The sequence below is a fragment of the Bipolaris sorokiniana genome (genome assembly GCF_000338995.1).
Source record: "Bipolaris sorokiniana ND90Pr unplaced genomic scaffold COCSAscaffold_4, whole genome shotgun sequence".
Taxonomy (NCBI): Eukaryota; Fungi; Ascomycota; class Dothideomycetes; order Pleosporales; family Pleosporaceae; genus Bipolaris; species Bipolaris sorokiniana.
The window spans coordinates 1,161,357-1,174,734 of NW_006911898.1; the positions used below are offsets into that span (position 1 = coordinate 1,161,357).

General features: G+C 47.6%; 6 protein-coding genes across 6 annotated transcripts; 3 read left to right on the top strand and 3 right to left on the bottom strand.

The window, feature by feature from the left end:
- Nucleotides 1-43: 43 nt before the first annotated feature.
- Nucleotides 44-646, bottom strand: COCSADRAFT_85457 (uncharacterized protein; the record flags this gene model as incomplete). The annotated part of the gene is made up of 2 exons (XM_007699755.1): nt 44-448; nt 518-646. The coding sequence occupies 2 exons, from the start codon at nt 644-646 to the stop codon at nt 44-46; spliced, it is 534 nt and encodes a 177-aa protein (XP_007697945.1).
- A 294-nt stretch (nt 647-940) lies between these two features.
- On the top strand, nt 941-3,817 carry COCSADRAFT_298475 (uncharacterized protein). Its single transcript, XM_007699756.1, has one exon. The coding sequence runs from the start codon at nt 1,028-1,030 to the stop codon at nt 3,464-3,466; it is 2,439 nt and encodes an 812-aa protein (XP_007697946.1). The 5' UTR covers nt 941-1,027; the 3' UTR covers nt 3,467-3,817.
- Nucleotides 3,818-4,056: 239 nt separating this feature from the next.
- COCSADRAFT_298476 (uncharacterized protein) lies at nt 4,057-4,384 on the bottom strand. Its single transcript, XM_007699757.1, has one exon. It carries the CDS (start codon nt 4,312-4,314, stop codon nt 4,138-4,140), a length of 177 nt encoding a protein of 58 aa, XP_007697947.1. The 5' UTR covers nt 4,315-4,384; the 3' UTR covers nt 4,057-4,137.
- A 171-nt stretch (nt 4,385-4,555) lies between these two features.
- Nucleotides 4,556-7,088, top strand: COCSADRAFT_138056 (uncharacterized protein; the record flags this gene model as incomplete). The annotated part of the gene is made up of 2 exons (XM_007699758.1): nt 4,556-5,182; nt 5,567-7,088. Exons 1-2 carry the CDS (start codon nt 4,581-4,583, stop codon nt 7,086-7,088), a joined length of 2,124 nt encoding a protein of 707 aa, XP_007697948.1. The 5' UTR covers nt 4,556-4,580.
- Nucleotides 7,089-9,112: 2,024 nt separating this feature from the next.
- COCSADRAFT_112859 (uncharacterized protein) lies at nt 9,113-10,296 on the bottom strand. The gene is made up of 2 exons (XM_007699759.1): nt 9,876-10,296; nt 9,113-9,824 (listed from the first exon to the last, which is right to left on the bottom strand). The coding sequence occupies exons 1-2, from the start codon at nt 10,269-10,271 to the stop codon at nt 9,612-9,614; spliced, it is 609 nt and encodes a 202-aa protein (XP_007697949.1). The 5' UTR covers nt 10,272-10,296; the 3' UTR covers nt 9,113-9,611.
- A 335-nt stretch (nt 10,297-10,631) lies between these two features.
- COCSADRAFT_85448 (uncharacterized protein) lies at nt 10,632-13,291 on the top strand (the record flags this gene model as incomplete). Its single annotated transcript, XM_007699760.1, has 4 exons — nt 10,632-10,676; nt 10,732-11,112; nt 11,175-13,063; nt 13,117-13,291. The coding sequence occupies 4 exons, from the start codon at nt 10,632-10,634 to the stop codon at nt 13,289-13,291; spliced, it is 2,490 nt and encodes an 829-aa protein (XP_007697950.1).
- Between the last annotated feature and the right edge of the window lie 87 nt (nt 13,292-13,378).

The following is a 13,378-nucleotide window of genomic DNA, read 5'->3' on the forward strand; positions in this document are numbered from 1 at the left end:
TCGAGCACAACAGCAACGAAAATCTGAAACTCTGTCCATCAGCCTATGGTACGACGACTACACCCAAGCTTCCAGCCTGTCCTACGATACTCCTCGCAATCCCCTCGAGACTCAACCCGCTCAATCGTGTCTCACTGTGCTTGATCTTGGCAATCTCATACACATGCTTTAGGCTGACAGTGCCTACCGTACCCTTGACCGCATTTCCCACCGTTGGACTACTCGTTGACGTTTTTCCCTTTTGTCCTTCGTGGTTGTTCATTGGTCCGGGAACGTTTCCTGCACCCCGTATCTTGTTCTTGGTTGGTAGTACACCCGCCGCACTTAGAAGGAGGGTCGCAGTGGGTGGTGTGCGAAGCTGAAAGTGGAATGAGCGATCGGGGCGGACTGTGATGCGCGCAGGTACGGGCGTGCCCGCTGTATAGTGTGCTGTTCTTGCATTGAACTCCTGAGATCAGATTGTTAACTGGATGATCTTGCGACAATGGGTCGAGGTAGAGATCCTCATTTAACATACTTTGCAAAAATCCATGCTCTTTACACCTTTACTTCCTAGTGCCGGTCCTACAGGTGGTGAGGGCGACGCTTGACCTGCGCCTACGATCAGTTTGACAATTTGGTCTTTTGCTATTGCTTTTCGCGCCATGGTGTGAGGATGTTCAATGTGGTGGCGGTGGTGGGTGCGTTTGGGGAATTTGCGGAGAGGCTCGGAGGTGCCGGTCACTGGGTTTTCTACACCAAGCTCAATTCATTTTTTCGCGCAATCAACCCATTTTGACCCTTTTTTTGGAATATCTTCATTTATTTGGATGATTACAATCTTCCGGATGGATAAATTGACTTTGCTTAGGATGATGTGGGTGCCTATTATGGCACGTGACAGCGCGAGTACGCTAATTAGGGACGCGATGGTAATCCGCCACCTTGGAGCACCGAGCAACACTTCTGCACTATTCTTTCAACCTTCACCACATTGTCCAAAACGCCTCATAAAACACTGCCGAGTTCTCCAGTGCAGTGATTCATCATGCACCGGCCGAAAACACTCGCAACTGGCGAGGCCACGCCGTTGAAACCTGCAGCGCGTCTCTATGGTGGCACTCCGCAGTCGACCGAGCGTCTAATCAAGCCATTTCGATGTCCAGGTTCAGCCACAGTGTCGCGAGTGTCCGAAAAACCAGCAAGGAAGAGGCGGAAAGTCGATTACTCTGGCGCTGGCGGTGAGGATGGGGAAAGTGATAAACCATACTCCAACGAGGATCGATTAGCCCTCGCCACACGAGACGCGAACCGGTTCCCAGTGTTCAAACCCAAAGACAAAGAGACTGCATTCAGGGCAAAATTTATTGTGCCTCTAGTCAATAAGGGCACGGGAGCATACAACCCAAATCGACCAGCGCCTCTACTGGGTATGCGAATTGGAACTGTCTTCGTTGCACGACCACTGCATGATCCCAGTGGAGAATTTGCAATCGTACTATATGACCCAACTGTTGACGACAAGCCGGAGCCGAAACAAGATCCTGAGCCCAAGGAAATCCAAACTGAGAAGAAGGAGCTAGATGCTCCACTGGTTCATAAGAGTTTGGCGGAGATACTGGGTTTGAAGAAGAAGGTAGACAACGAGCGACCGCGTGTACCAGTCGTGATAGATCCAAGGCTTGCCAAGGTTCTGCGACCCCATCAGGTTGAAGGAGTGAAATTTTTGTACCGAGCCACAACTGGCATGATTGATCCAAAGGCGAACGGCTGTATCATGGCCGACGAGATGGGTCTCGGCAAGACATTGCAGTGCATCACGCTGATGTGGACGCTGTTGAAGCAGTCACCTGACGCTGGTAAATCAACGATACAGAAATGTGTTATTGCATGTCCCTCAAGTTTAGTAAGAAATTGGGCAAACGAGCTGGTCAAATGGCTAGGGAAAGATGCTGTCACCCCTTTCGCGATCGACGGAAAAGCATCGAAAGAAGAACTGATTCAACAAATACGGCAATGGTCAATTGCATCTGGACGCGCAGTTGTTCGGCCAGTGTTGATTGTGTCTTATGAAACACTACGACTTTACGTTGACGAGTTTGGACAAACGCCAATTGGATTGATGCTTTGCGATGAAGGTCATCGATTGAAGAATGGAGACAGCTTAACTTTCACGGCCTTGAACAGTTTGAATGTACAGAGACGTGTCATTCTCTCCGGTACGCCCATCCAGAACGATCTTTCAGAGTATTTCGCACTGCTCAATTTCGCGAATCCTGGTTACCTTGGTACACGTATGGAATTCCGCAAGCAATTTGAAATACCCATTCTCAAGGGTCGCGATGCCAACGGAACAGACGCAGACGTACAGAAGGGTACCGAGCGGCTCACGGAGCTATTAGGTCTGGTCAACAAGTTCATCATCAGACGAACTAACGACATTCTCTCCAAATACCTACCGGTCAAATATGAGCACGTCGTGTTCTGCAATCTTGCACCATTTCAAAAGGACCTATACAACCATTTCATAAAGTCACCGGACGTTCAAAGCCTGTTACGTGGCAAAGGTTCGCAGCCCCTCAAGGTCATTGGTATGCTCAAGAAGCTGTGCAACCACCCTGACCTGCTCAATCTACCAGAAGACTTGCCAGGATGTGAAGACAAGCTACCTGAAGATTTTGTGCAAAAGGACGCACGAGGTCGAGACCGGGAGGTCAAGGTGTGGTACTCTGGAAAGATGGCCGTCCTTGACCGTATGCTTGCGCGCATCCGCGCCGAGACAAACGACAAGATCGTTTTGATTTCCAACTACACTCAGACACTCGACATTTTTGCCATGCTTTGCCGATCACGTGGATATGGTTGTTTCCGCCTAGACGGCACAATGAACGTTAGCAAACGACAAAAACTGGTTGACAAGTTCAATGACCCAGAAAGTCCTGAGTTTGTCTTCCTTCTCTCATCCAAAGCTGGTGGATGTGGTCTCAATCTCATTGGCGCTAACCGACTTGTCCTTTTCGATCCGGACTGGAACCCAGCTGCCGACCAGCAAGCCCTTGCTCGTGTGTGGCGTGATGGCCAGAAAAAGGACTGCTTCGTGTACCGCTTCATCACCACCGGTACCATTGAAGAGAAGGTCTTCCAGCGACAATCTCACAAGCAGTCGCTCTCGTCCTGTGTTGTTGACTCTGCAGAGGATGTAGAGCGACATTTTAGTCTTGACTCGCTTCGTGAGCTTTTCCAATACCGCGATAATACGACGAGTGATACCCACGACACATTCAAATGCAAGCGATGCCGGAAAGAGGACGGCAAGCAAATCATCAAGGCTCCGGCCATGTTGTATGGCGACACGAGTACTTGGAATCATTTTGTTAATGATGGGGAGACGGGCGCACTAGGCAAGATTCAGGATTTGTTGCTTAGACAGGAGACGGCGAATGACTTGAAGGACGTCAGTGCTGTGTTCCAGTATATAAGTCACTAAGAATCAGGGTTGGAGCGTTGCTTGGAATAACAGTGGTTTTGCTATGGGTCATTTGTATTTGTTCTTGTGTTTATAGCGTTCATGAAGCATGACATTGCGAACAGCGTTTTGATGAGCGGGGCATGAAGAATAGAACGAATTCATCACTTGAAGAAGATGATCATTGTAGCGTTTGAACTGGTCAGCAATGCGCCTCTTAATGGGTTCCATTGTTTACATCTGTCTGGCGTATAGCGAATTACATGGTTTTTCTTAGAAAAAAAGATAGCAAGGTACACTCTGCCCTGTTAGATTTGGGTATTAAAAAGAAGCCTCTGTCGTTAAGAGTAAAGATCATAACAAGAAGCCCTACTTCTGACTCTGAAAAAGGCTGTTTAGTAATACGCAGTAATACTCGTAATTTCTTTACAGGTGTACGCCTATAGGCGCGACGATTAGGTTAACTGTGTTTGCAACGAAGGCAACAGAACAACGAACTACAGCTGCGATAAGTAAAGGTAGTAGCAAAGCGAACCATTTCGAATCTCCCCCCTCCGGAGCCAAAAAGAACATCTGGTTTCTAAAGAACATTTCAGCATTAAAATCAGTTCCTTTTCAACTTCTGAGACACAGAAAGGAGTTCTTAGGTTTTAGCGACGAAGTAGCTTTCATAATATCTCCTTGATTAACTACTACACTATTTTTCCGAGCCAAAATACTGTATCAAGCCACTTCGGAAAGCTCATATCAGCCAATACATCAATCATGATAGCGAACCATAGTTGTAATAATAACACGCAGCGCAGTGTAGTGCACCGATGCCTATAAATTCCCCGTGTTTCGCCTCCCGCCCGTCTCTCCCATCTCATCACCGCCGCAAATTCATTTAGACTTGATCTCAACTCTTAGGTTCGTCACCGAGCTGTCTTATTAAGAGTGTTTCCAGAACGCAGTCCAAATCCAGTCTTTAAAACGCAAAACGCAAACGCAAAACGCGCAACCGAACAGGCCCTTAGCGCGACTCGGCTTCCACTGTTCTCCCGCCAATTGGTCCGAGCTTCAACATTTTGTAGAGAGCTTCGTTCGCTGTCCATCACCTCCTTACAAACAAACACATATACACCAATCGCCCATCATGGATCCAAAACGCCGCAAGACCGGTGATCAAGACGTCAGCGCGCTCCGCCTCGCGTCGCGACAAAAGTACCTTGCCGAACGAGAGGCGCAACAGCTCGCCATCCTCCGCCGCCAAGTCGCCGATGAAGCAGAGGAGGAAGAGAGACTAGGATCCAGGCTATCAGAGAGGGAGCGCAAAGAGTTTGCAAAGAACAAAGAGACTCTGAGGTTGGCCGAGGCAAGGAACGCCATTGATGAGCACCGCGATGGGTTCATGATCCCCGATGCCGACTTCTCGAACAAGGCCGAAGTGCTCAACCGTCGTGACGAAGCGAGTCACTTTAAGTCGGAATATCAGCAGTGGGAGGAAGACCAGATGAACAAGATCAAAAGCCAGACCAAGAAAGCCGAGCGCGTGCAGGAGGACGACTACGAGTTTGTTTTCGATACTTCGAATCAGATTCAGTTCCAACAAGACATTTCGAGTCGCATCGATCCCGCTAAACAGGCTCTCCAAGCCCAACTCGACTCGGCAGAAAAGCGGGCCAAGACTATTGATGAAGTTCGCAAAAGTCTGCCTGTTTACAAGTACCGTGAGGAAATACTCGATGCCGTCTCTAAGTATCAAACACTTGTCGTAGTCGGTGACACTGGATCGGGAAAGACGACGCAAATCCCTCAATTCGCGGCCGAGGCTGGCTACACAAAGACTGGATCGATTGCAATCACGCAGCCCAGACGAGTAGCAGCCATGAGCGTGGCTAAGCGTGTTGCAGAAGAGTATGGATGCAAGCTAGGCCACGAAGTTGGCTACAGTGTCCGTTTTGACGACAAGACAAGCGACAAGACCATTGTCAAGTTCGCTACGGATGGTGTACTTCTACGTGAGGCTATGACCGATCCCTTGTTGTCAAACTACTCTGTGGTGATGATCGACGAGGCACACGAGAGATCAATCGCTTCGGATCTTCTGCTCTGTCTGTGTCGTGAAGTTTGTCGTGCCAGGCCAGAGTTCAAGCTGCTGGTCCTTTCTGCCACGATCAACGCCTCCAAATTCTCAAAGTATTTCGACGATGCACCTACGTTTTATGTCGAAGGCAGAACCTTCCCGATTAATATTCTCTACACGAGCGCTCCAGAAGCCAACTACCTTAGCGCCGGCATCACATCTGCTCTCCAAATCCACTTGGCTGCAGAGCTTCCGGGGGACATCCTCATGTTCCTTACCGGAGAGGAAGAGATTCAAGCTGCCGTGGAGAACATAGAAACAACCATGAAGAAGCTGGGCGGGCGGGCTAAAGAACTGATTGTTTGTCCGCTGTACAGTGCGCTTCCGCCAGATGCACAAGCCAAGGTCTTTGAGCCTACGCCACCCAATGCTAGAAAGCTGGTTATTTCTACCGACATTGCTGAGACATCGCTAACTATAGACGGCATTCGCCATGTCATTGATTCGGGCTATAGCAAGCAGAGTAATTACATATCGTCGAATGGCATCAGCTCGCTGATCGTTAGCCCTATTTCTCGTGCAAGCGCCAACCAGCGGGCTGGACGTGCTGGACGCACAAGCGAGGGATATTGCTACCGCCTGTATACAAAACACGCCTTCTACAATGAGCTCAGCGAAACTACTGAGCCCGAGCTACTGCGCGCAAACCTTGACGGTGTCGTCTTGACATTAAAGGCTTTGGGTATCGACAATCTGCTTGAATTTGAGTTCCTGGATCCTCCATCAAGCACATCTCTCATCAAGTCTCTGGAAAATCTGTACGCACTGGGAGCTTTGGACTCTACAGGAAAATTGACTCGACTCGGCCGACGAATGGCAGAATTGCCACTTGACATCAAACTTTCCAAAGCTATACTTGCATCGGAGAAGTACGGCTGTCGCGAGGAGATACTGTCGATTGTCAGTGTGTTGGGAGAGTCAGCCTCACTCTTCCTCCGGCCAAAAGACAAAAGAGTGGCGGCAGATGCTGCTCGAGCCCGCTTCAGCAGCAAAGAAGGCGGTGACTTCATGACGTTTCTCAATATATGGGACCAATTTGAGGACAGTGGCTTTGACAGTCGGTGGGCGACCGAGAACTTTCTACAGTGGAGATGCCTCAATCGAGCTCGCGACGTGCGGGATCAGTTGACCAAGCTCTGCGATCGTGTCGAGGTACCATCTTCCAGCTGTGGTAGCACGAATCATATTGCTATCCGTAAGTGCATAACATCGGCTTATTTCATCAACGCTGCCAGGCTAGCACGCGACGGATTGAGTTATCGTGCGATTTCCAACAGCGGGATGACCATATTCATACACCCATCCTCAAGTTTGATCGAGAATCGTCCAAAGTGGATAGTGTATTTTGAGATTGTAGAGTCGTCCAAGACTTATGCACGAGCCGTTCTGCCTATCAGTCCAGAATGGCTAGTCGAGGTGGCGCCTCACATGCACACAGAGAGCTCCATTGGTAAGCTTGGCGATGACAAGAAGATGCCAAAGGAGAAATCGATAGTTCCGGCGACAGCACGACGATGAACTAACTCTGCGCCCGGGTCCACACCCCTAGCATCCAGGTATATTGCGGGAAAGAAATCGGTCTCTCTTCTGTTTCAAAAGCATTGGAATCAGGCGTTATGGTAATGGGAAGGACGAACGCTTGCTGATATGATACCCTGCGTGAATTCTTTTCTTTTAGGGAGGTGGTGTCTGTTTCCTTGGGTACAGGCTAGCGCATGCCTCTACGGAGTGATTCTGAAAAATAGATCGTTCTAACGACTAAGATCTAATACAATGGGAGCAACTACTATAAAAGTAGATTAGCTATATATAATTACTCAGCTTCGGTCTTCTGAGATGGATTTGTTTGAGAGAAAAAATTCCGAGATTTGTTAAGACTAGTAAGTAAAGCAGATAATCAAAACAGCAACCACGCGCACCTATCCTTAGCTCTACCTTTTAACACCGTCACGCGCTAATTCGAACGACACGTCTAATCTACCACCTAAGACATATTATTTAACTTTCTCCGCCTTATCTCTACTAACTACCCTTAGATGCTTCTAGATAAAATATAGCGTTGTACTTATCTATACTTAGCTCTCCTTACTCTATAATAATTTCCTAAACTTCTTTTACTTCTTTACAATATTTAGTATAGAAATAGCCTTTAAAATACTATCTATGTATGATATCTTTTAGCTACTTATAAGTATTCTTCCTAAGTCTATTAATATAATCTATTAACTATGTATATACTTACTTTATATATGTACATACTATTGTAATAGGCGGGCTCTTTGAGCCGAAAGTATAACTACTTACGTCGACTATTTTGCCAAAAAGGCAGTAACAAGACTTTAAGCTTGTCTTGAAGTCAAGGTAGTTGCTGTAACGGTTCGAGTACCTACCGAACCAACATCCGAAAGGGATCCGAACATGGGCACGAACTAGCCTAGGGAAGATCTGCTGATATAAAACCCCATCCGTTCTCCATAGTAGCTCGATAGGTTTTTGATATCCTTTCGTACAAGGCTTATAGGTGTCTATTCGAATCAAGGCTTGTTTGACGTCCCACGCACTCCCATATGCCTCTGAGTGACACTACTGCCGATACTGATCCGAGTAGTCTTGCCTGCGCCGTTACAGTTGCGTAGATATACTCGATTTATTTGACCTAACTAAGCTATACACACGGGCGTAGCCCCTGAAAACTATAAGCGCATCTATATATGTAGTAGATTAGAGTAGTATTACTACTTTCTAATCTACTAATATTAATATTAAGAAGAGATCTACACTACTATTTTAGTATAGATCTATTGGATTTTAACTAGATAAATACCTATACTTATAGATCTTATAGTATATACTAAGGCGGAGAAGAGTAAAAAGCTATAAATTCTAGCAGAAGAGAGCTCTACTAGGATTTATAGCTTTTAGGATAGGTTCGGCTTAGTACTAGAGGGCCGCCGCTAAGATCGTAACTAGGAGAAAAGCCGTATCATCGTACCGGGTGATTCAAGATAGAGTTGAAATTGATTCGTAGTTAAGATAAGATGAGAGAGATGAGAGAGATGAGAGAGATGAGAGAGATGAGAGAGATGAGAGAGATGAGAGAGATGAGAGAGATGAGAGAGATGAGAGAGATGAGAGAGATGAGAGAGATGAGAGAGATGAAAGAGATAAGATGGGAGAGATAGACTGACAATATGGTGAATTTGTAGGCATCGCTGAGCTGCGCTACACTGCGTGTCCTTATTGTTGTTGAAATAAGGAGGGTGCTACTTGTTCAATAGCTAGCTCAGAGGTAGAGTTGTCTACTTGTCTAGCGATACACTCAGAGGTAGCGAATCGATAGGTTCTAGGTAGAAAAGAAATAATACTAGGGGAGAGAGATTAAAGAATTAGATTGATCTGATCTGTTCTTATTGTCTGCTCTGGTAATCTGCTCTTGTTTCTATCTACTAGCTATTCTACTACTATATATATTAGCTGTACTAGATTCTAGAAGAATCTATCTAGTAGTAGATTATGTGGCTATAGACGCAATAGATAGATAAATTGGTTTAGGGATCGATTGATTGAAGAATCTAGGTGTGATGCCGAGCACTCGGATTATGCCAGAGATCAGCTGATTAGCTTAGATCTCTAACAATTGTAACTATAGTTCGTTATGCTACTATCTTATTACAACCGTAGTTCGCTATTCTACTACCTTTATCGCGACTATAATTTAGTTATCGTATCTAATAGAGGTATATTTTTAGTAGTATTACTAAACTATTTTTTAGAGTTTAAAATAAGATCTTACTAACAATTACCTAAATTCTATTACTGTATACTTTAATTGCAAAGTTATTTTTTAATACTCAATTCTGGTAGGTTAGGGTCTGGCCTGCTATTCTTTTCTAAGATAATTGATCTGATACACTATATAGCAAACAGAGATAAAAAAAGTCAAGTCATAATTACTCAAACAGTATAATATGGAGTGCTGGCGATTACACCATGGTGCAGGTGAGCTAGCCGGCGGACTAGTTGATGTGGGGAGCATGGCGTTCATTCCTGTGGGGGTTTGGGTGGGTCTGGCAGTTGTGACAGGCGATTATCACCTTTGGGCATAGAGTCGGCGTGAAAATGTGCGGAGCGAGGCGTAGAAGTGCCGTCGTCCCAGAACTCGACGTCGCCCTCAGCACTCAGAGAGCCTTTCTTGATTAGGCTTCCCTTTTCGCGCATGAGATCCTCGATGGTAAGGGACTTGTCTGAAAACACCTATATGCAATGAGCGTGTGTATCTGAGTAGAAAGCTCATGGTAAGGGTACCTTGAGATGGTCGCTGATCAAATGTCTGTTCTTACAGCCTGGACACTGGATTAGGACTGTTCCATGATGGTAGCCCTGCTTTGATAATCGGTGCGACGAGCGTGTCTTGCAGACATTGCAGGTGAAGGTGAGCTCGTATGAGGGGACTTGGTCGCGTTCTAACCGTGAGTCTGGGGCAGTGGTGGACGTGGGAGCGGCCGTGTTTGACTCGAAGCGGACAGTGGAGGGCACTGGCGCTCGCAATGGTGCGGGCGCTGGGCGGAGGGCAGTGAGTGATTGCCGTGTGTGCAGGAAGCGCTTTGCGGGCGCTGGGATGCAACCAGCAGTAACGTTTGGTCTTGTCCGAAGTACGGCACTTCGGGCGAAAGCGCGCAGTAAAGATGGTGAGGAGCGCATGGCGGCTGTTTGGGTGTGGAGTTGGAGACAGCGGGTCATGCCCGCGGACAAAAGAATGATTAAAGTTGATCGACCGCCAAGCAATGACGATGACAGCCGCGGCCATTCAGCGGGGACTCTTACCTGACCTCATCCCTCATCTCTCACGCCCTTGCGCACCTCTCCAGCCATTCTTTTCCGATTCATTGTTTCTTTGCGGCGCACGAGCATGCTGGTGCTCTGTTGAACATACGCGCCCTTGTTTCCCGACCTCTCCCCACACACCAAGCCTTGCAGCCACCACGACCTTGCTCCGCTCTCAACCGCACCAAGACCTTGTGCTTTTGAACATCCCACTCTACCCTCGAGGCACTACCAAACATGATTGCAGGAAGGGGCAGGCAGCGGATAAGACCCCCACGAAGGGTAAGTTTTGCGCACTCGCCCTTGCCGCCCCACACTGACCATATCACGCTCATAGGGTCTACATGGCGACGAAATTGATTTCGAGAACACATGGGGCACCATCGAGGCCGCCTTTCGCGAAATACACACAAAAAATGCCTCTAAGCTGTCATACGAGGAGTTGTACCGCCACGCCTACCGTATTGTTCTGAAGAAGAAAGGCGAAAATCTATACAATAAGGTCCACGAATTCGAGAGCAACTGGCTGAGCACCGAGGTCCGCAACACTATCCAGCAATTAATATCCCCAAACCTCCTCGTAAATCCGCAAAGTATGGGTGGAACTACGCCCAACGAGCGACGTGTCGCTGGTGAAAAGTTTCTAAAGGGACTACGGCAGGCATGGAGTGACCATCAAATCTGCACAAGCATGCTGGCAGACGTGCTCATGTATATGGTGAGGCCGGACCCTCTTCATATCATTTAAAGAGGCAACACAAGCTAACACATGTGACAAAGGATCGTGTCTATTGTGCCGACCACCGCCGACCTTCCATCTACAACGCTGCTATGGTTCTATTTCGCGACGAGATTCTAAATTCACCAGTATCTCCAACCGACGCTCGCACTATTCTCGGCCTGCTAAGCTACATCATCCTTGACCAAATCCAGATGGAGCGCGATGACGACGTCATTGACAAGCAACTTATCAAATCCTGTGTATGGATGCTGGAAGGCTTGCACGAGGCTGACATAGAATCCGAAGAACAACGGTTATACAACACTTCATTCGAGAAGGAGTACTTGGAGACAAGCAGCACTTTTTACCGGGGCGAATCGGAACTATTGCTACGCGACTGCCATGCGGGTGCATATTGCAAACATGCGCGACGTAGAATTTACGAGGAAGACGAGCGCTGCAAGCAGACATTGCTAGAGAGCACTGGACCCAAGATTCAGAAGGTGGTGGAGGACGAGTTGATCAAGAACCGCATACACGAGCTTGTCGAAATGGAGAGTGGCGTGCGCTTCATGATTGACAATCATAGGCTTGAAGAGCTAAATCTCATCTACGACCTAAACAGGCGTGTAGACGACAAGAAGATGGAAATCACTCGCGCCATTCAGCAGCGCATCGTGGATATGGGCTCGGATATCAACAAGGATGCAATCGCCGCGTCGCAGGCGCCTGCTGTTGTGCCCGTCGCCGATCCTGCTGACAAGGCCAAGGGTCCTATACAAGAAAAGAGTATGAACCAGCAGACAGTCGCTGCAATCAAGTGGGTTGAGGATGTCCTTGCACTTAAAGACAGGTTCGACAAAATCTGGCGAGAGTCTTTTGAGTCCGATCCATTGTTGCAGCAGGCGCAAACGCAGAGTTTCACCGACTTCATCAACTCTCCAACCTTCCCACGCTCATCAGAGTATATCTCCCTCTTCATCGATGAGAACATGAAAAAGGGTATTAAGGGCAAGACTGAGTCTGAGATTGATGCGGTCTTAGAAAAGGCCATTATACTGCTGCGATATGTTCAAGACAAGGATCTCTTCGAGCGCTACTACAAGAAGCATCTATGCCGACGATTGTTGATGAACAAGTCGATCAGCAACGAAGTCGAAAAGCAGATGATTTCAAAGATGAAGATTGAGCTCGGCAACAACTTTACGCTGAAGCTAGAGGCCATGTTCAAGGACATGACTATTTCCGAAGAGCTAACTGCTGGCTTCAAGAAACATGTTGAAGGATTGGGCGACAAGGACCCAAAGCGAATCGAGCTATCCATCAACGTGCTCACAAGCATGACATGGCCTCTCGAGACAATGGGTGGCGCAGCTGCCGACGAAGAAGATCAGCGGCCACGGTGCAATTACCCTGCCGTTGTTGACAAGCTCAAGCGTGGATTTGAGAAGTTCTACAGCCAGAAGCACTCTGGTCGACAACTTACCTGGTTAGCCAACATGGGTTCGGCAGACATCAAGGCTGTTTTCCCCAAAGTACCGCAAAAGGATGGCTCGTTCAAGGAGCGTCGTCACGAGCTCAACGTGTCAACATACGGCATGGTTATCCTGCTCTTGTTCAACGATCTCGCTCCAAATCAACACATCACTTTTGAGGAGATCCAAGCGCGGACCAACATACCACCTAGTGACTTGATCCGAAACCTTCAGTCGCTTGCTGTAGCGCCAAAGACGCGCATTCTAGTAAAGGAGCCTATGTCCAAAGACGTGAAGCCCACTGATCGCTTCTTCTTCAATGAAGGTTTTCAAGGCAAGTTCGTCAAGATCAAAGTCGGCGTCGTTAGTGGAGGAAACAAGGTTGAGAGTGATCGCGAGCGACGAGAAACAGAAAAGAAGAATGATGATTCGCGAGGTTTCTGTATCGAGGCTGCTGTTGTGCGAATTATGAAGTACGTACTTTATTGTGCCACCTATTGTATCGTACGCTAACCGGCTTTCTTAGGCAACGTAAAGAACTATCGCATCAACAACTCATGTCAGAGACGCTCAGCCAACTCGTTGGGCAGTTCAAACCTGAGGTCAACATGGTCAAGAAGCGTATTGAGTCGCTTATTGAGCGTGAATACCTTGAGCGCATAGAGGGCGCGCAGGTGGACTCGTATAGGTATTTGGCGTAAGAGCTTCGCCTGGCCGCATTGGCTTTTCATCTGTCTTCCATGGAGTTTTCTTTATGGCGAGCATCGATTTGGTACTGGGAAGGATGA